Raw genomic sequence first — 5,355 nt, forward strand, 5'->3', positions numbered from 1 at the left:
ATATCTTGGCAAGAGGAGACAATATTGGTCAGAACAGTCACACCGTGAGCAGCGATACCACGGTTGCTATGGTAACTGCACTCCTGTGCCACCTTGATCAGGTCGTTACTCTTGGCTGCCCCAGAAGCGGCCCCTAGAGGCAAAACAAACCATTATAATACAAAAAAATCAACACCTCAGTTCATTCTATTATGGGTGAAAAGAATACTTTTTTTTATTTTTTTCCCCCTGGCTGAACTTGACGGACGTCTTTTTTTCAACCAACCTAACTTACAGTGGATCCGACATGAACTTTTACTCATTGCATAATTGTGTTCCTTTCCTATTGTTTATAGGGCATTCCTCAAGCCAAATACTTTTTTGTTTTAATACTCTAATTCCCTATAAACTAAACAAGCCTCGCCCACAGCTTTCAGAGTGCCTTGGCATTTTCAGACAGTAGCAAGGGCTCATGGGAGCTCAGTCTTGGCAGGAGGAGGGGGAGGTATCACTAACCACAGATTTCAGAGGCAGAGGGGAGGAGGGAGGAGGATGGGGAATTAGATTTTCACAAGCTGAGTGCTGGAGATGCAGATAAGCCTGCCTGTGTGTAATGTTTACAAACAACATGGCTGCTGTCATTGTATCACAGGAAGAAGTAATCATATTCTATTAAAGCTGTTTGCAGCTAGATTTGCTGTGTAAACTATCTGAACATAAGATATATAGACACGTTACTTGTTATAGTTAGTTTTTCATCTCGGATCCGCTTTAACCTGACACATTTCTAGTAATGATGTGGAGGGAAGAGTAGGAGTGAAGATCACAGTGTGAGCTCAGCCACACCCCTTTAGGCTCCAGTTGCGGCTTGGCCACACCCACCTTCCTAAAATGCAACACACTGCTACCTGTGGTAGGTCCTATCTTTATTTCTAACATATAATGTTCTTCAGAGTATTGTATTTTTTGCCTCCTACCTAAATAGCATGGAAGAGTTGCAAGTGTAATGCAAACTGCATGAGATTAGAACTGAGCCAATCAGATTCACTTCTTGTCTATTTTGATAGGCTTAAGCTGACCATACATCTACCGATACGTTTATTGAATTACACAAAAATCAGTGCCGCAACAATTTGATGTAGATAGGAAGGAGCTAGGTTATGGAGAGCTTTGTAAGCAAGCCAGTAGGCAGTAGAATTACAACAATAATCAGGCTCTGCACTCTGGTAGAGTTGGTAGTACCTTGTGCTGTGTTGAAGTATTGCTTGATGCAGATGCTTCCAGAGAGAGCGGACAAAACGGACACCATGCCCAGTTTCAGGCTGTCGTACGGGGTTTGGAGAGCGCACTCACACAGAGCCTAGGTGGGGAAGAACACACATGAATCTGCTGAACTACTGCAAGGGCTTCTCACTGTACATCATAAAACATATATACACAGGGAGGGGGGACCATTCCCCAGGACCACAACACAAGAGAGGACAAAAAGGTTCACAACTCCCAGGTCTGTGGATAAAGCACTCCTCATTTTGGTGGTAGGGACACTGAAGGGTGCTCTAGTGACAAAGCTGCACTTCAGTTCATACTCAGCCAAAACTAAAGGCTTAAAGGACATACGAGGTGAAAATTACAATAAATAAAAAAATTTTTATAAAGCGCCAACATATTACGCAGCGCTGGACATTAGTTTAGGTTACAGACAATATTTAGGGGTGACAAACAGCAATATGACAATACAGGAATACAAGGAAAACCAGATCACACAGCACAGTATGAGTACCAGGTAATGCTTAGTCAGTCACTGGATGGAGCATGGAGATTAGGCAAGTTAGGTTCACTCAGATGCCTAGCATGGGTTCACAGTAATGGAGGCGCATGATCAGGTAGGACACAAAAGGAGGAGGACCCTGCCCAAAGGCTTACAATCTAGAGGGAGAGGTAGGGACACGAGAGGTAGGGGACCAGAGTTCAGCTGCGGGTTTAGAGCACTTGTGAGGGGTGGTAGGCCAGAGGGCCCGTTTCCACTATAGCGAATCCGCATGCGGGCACTGCACGCGGATTCGCATAGGTAATGTAAGTGGATGGGGCTGTTTCCACTTGTGCGGCTGCGGCAGCGTTTTTTGGTGCGGCAGAAATCTGCACGGCAGGGCCGTCAGATTTCGCCTGCAGAAGGAATGTGCGCGAATCGCCGCTAATGTAACTAATAGGGAAATCGCATGCGGGGTGACCATGCGTTTTTTGACGCGAAATCGCATGCGATTTCGCATAGGTATTAATGTTATTTCACTCAGGCAGTGACATGGTTAAAATCGCATACAGCCTTACCTATGCGGAATCGCATGCGAAATCGCGGCAAAAACGCATGCGGAATCGCACCCGCATGCGATTTTGTCCGCGGTGGAATGCAGGCGATTCCGCACCGCACTAGTGGAAACGAGCCCAGAGTGAAAAGGTGAGTTTTGAGGGCCTTCTTGAAGGTGTTGAAGGGGGGGCTGCCCTAAGGAGCTATAAACTTATGAGCTAAACAATTGCATCTATCCTCCTCCTCCTAAAAATGACCTTTTAAGCCATTTCTCAGTTTTTATATTTAAATCCACTTTTTAAGTTTTTACTGTTTCATGGCTTCTTCTGAATGACCCATTCATTGCAGTATTCCAGAGCTAAAATCTATGAAATACTGACCCTTTTTTTATCACTTTCCTTCTCTCAGAAGCCATTTTCTGTCAGGAAAGTGTTTTATGGCTGTAATTCCTTATTAGTGAGGGTTGTGCTATAGTTAGACCCGGTCCCGACCTGGACGGAAACTGTCACTTGCATACCTGATTTTTAACTCTTTCAGGCAGAGAAAGAAAAAAAGGAACACAGCATAATTATTTGTGTGCTTGGCACTGTACATACACATGTCTGTCTCATCATGTCACATGTCACCTCGGGTGTCCTTTAAAGTGTACCTGAACTCAGAACTCCTCTCTGCTCTAAAAGATATGCAACAGCATAATAACCTTTAAACAAAAAACATTTCTTTATTACAGCTGATTCAAATCCTAATAATAAATCTGCAGTGTCTACCTCCTGCTTTCATGGAAGCAGACATATTGTTAACATCCTGTGCTTTCAAATGAGCTTACCTGCCATCTCTGCCGTAGCAGTCATGTGACATGGGGAGAGATCAAATTACAACTTGTGATTAGACAAGTGAGGAGGAATTAGACAGGCTAAACTCTCTAAATACATACAGGGTGCATTTCTCTAGGTTTCCCTTTTCTCCTGTGCAAGAGTTCAGGTCCATTTTAAAGAACAACTATCAAAAAAAAACTGTAATTCTGTAATCCCCACATACCTCTAGAAAGCAACAGAAAACTCTTCATGCGTCTTTGTGAAGGAAATGCTTCGTAAATCAGAGCCCAGCTTTCTGAGTTGGCGACTGATTGCAGGACTGTACCATATAGAGAGGTGCCACTTCCCAGCCATTATTCACAGAGGAAGGATTTAATGTTTATTCCCATTCTTTATCTCACCTTTCTGTCGTTCTGAAGACCTTCCCGTCACAGGATTACAGCAAGAAAGCACTCTCTATGCTGGGTGTGCTGGGAATGGCCCCTATCACTGCATGGTACAGTCCTGCATAGTAATGCCCACAGATAAAACTGTACTCTGTAAATGTTGTATTTTCTTCACATAGGTTATGACAATGTGAAAGGAAAATCCTTTGTATTGCTATTTGATAGTAATTACAAGAAATATATGTGGCATTTCTGTTATCTTTGATAGTTGTCCTTTTAAGAGGAACTCCAGCCTAAACAAACATACTGTCATTAAGTTACATTAGTTATGTCAATAAAAATAGATAGGTAATATAATCTCTTACCCACACTGTTTTAAAAGAACAGGCAAATGTTTGGGATTTCATGGGGGCAGCCATCTTTTTGGTTGAAAAACAGGGAGCATAAGAGACGACAGTTCCAACTGTCCTGTGTCCTGATCACCCCTTCCAGCTGTGCACACTAGGCAACGAGAACAACATCAGAAATCCCATCATGCTTTGCACAGCATCAGGGGAAAAATGCCCGGGCAGATTGAAGGGGAGGAGCTTAGCTTCTGTGCAGCTAAAAATGAGGCTTGGGTAAGAAAAACAAAGTTCTGATGATGTGAAACTGTTAAAGAATCACCAAGCCTTTTCAGTGCTGCTGAGTGGATTTTTAGTCTGGAGGTTCACTTTAAGTCAAGGTTTTAGGAGAGGAAGCCAAATTTTTCTAATGCATAGCACTCTTATGGTCAGATAAACTATGCCAGAGAATACCATGCAGAGATTCTGTAGATTAGTTCATCGTTTCTACTCTTGACTGCCATCATTTTCTGAAAATCTGGAGCTGTGACTGTCTGGAGTGACTTGAACAGGGCATCAAGCACATTTCCCCATTCTGTTTTATGCATCTACTCCCCAGTGGATTGCGGCTGTGCAGGGTGATAATTAAAACCACCACCGCTGCATAATATGTTGGCGCTATATAAATACTTAAATAAAATATCACCTATTTCTATTGTATTAACACGGCAGCTAACAGCGCAGTGCAGAACCTGCTAAACGGGATACATTGAAATGAATACAAAGGGAAGGAAAGTCTGCCATCTTGTGGCCATACACGAGATTACAAGGGGGAAAACTTGAGAACCATACATTGAAAGCCTAACTCCAGCCAAAAGTTATTTTGTTTTATTTGGGATACAGCAATGTTGTGTAGAAGCTGTCAGGTTGGTTTTGCTGCCTGAGTCCCAGTTAGACAGATGCACCATACAGCCTGTTGATGATGCAATAAGGAGAGCACCAGTACTGTGACATGCCGTACCTGAACGTTGTCCTTGCTCCATGTATGGGGGGTCTTGTTGGCCAGGAACTTCAGGTCTTGAATGGCGAGTCTCTTCACGGCTTTCCGGGGGTCACTTTTCAGGTACTGCAGCAGCAGCTGAATCTGTGACAATAGAAGCAAAAACTTAGGCCATGTACAATACAAATACTGACGACACAGACACCAGAAAACCTTACAGCGTTCCCCCATTAAAGGAGTAAGACAGGTTTGTATTATTATTATTATTAATATAAATGGAAATTATTTTCATTTATTATTTATGCTCAAAAACCAACCAAGATTTTTGAGCCAAGAAAATGGTCTCTTTATAAATTTTGGTATATATTTGCAAGACAGGCAAAAACTGTGCAGGGAAATTTAAGTGCACCATGTGTGCTACAGACGAGGAGTTTTCTTGGCTCCATGAGATGGGGAGGAGAGATAGATGGGAGGAGAGAGAGAGAGAGAGAGAGAGAGAGAGAGAGAGAGAGAGAGAGAGAGAGGAGAAAGAAGAGAGAGAGGAGAGAGA

General features: G+C 43.0%; 1 protein-coding gene across 1 annotated transcript in view; it reads right to left on the minus strand.

Moving 5' to 3' along the window:
- The window catches only part of INTS7 (integrator complex subunit 7), a 122,487-nt gene that overhangs the window by 64,923 nt on the left and 52,209 nt on the right, over positions 1-5,355 (minus strand). The window contains exons 7-9 of the mRNA XM_068232935.1: positions 4,827-4,949; positions 1,222-1,339; positions 1-133 (exon numbers count right to left, since the gene is read on the minus strand). The exon at positions 1-133 is cut by the window's left edge and continues 2 nt beyond it. Of these exons, the coding sequence (XP_068089036.1) occupies positions 1-133; positions 1,222-1,339; positions 4,827-4,949 (374 nt within the window). The remainder of the gene's footprint in view (positions 134-1,221; positions 1,340-4,826; positions 4,950-5,355) is intronic.

The sequence above is a fragment of the Hyperolius riggenbachi genome, chromosome 4 (assembly GCF_040937935.1).
Source record: "Hyperolius riggenbachi isolate aHypRig1 chromosome 4, aHypRig1.pri, whole genome shotgun sequence".
Lineage (NCBI taxonomy): Eukaryota > Metazoa > Chordata > Amphibia > Anura > Hyperoliidae > Hyperolius > Hyperolius riggenbachi.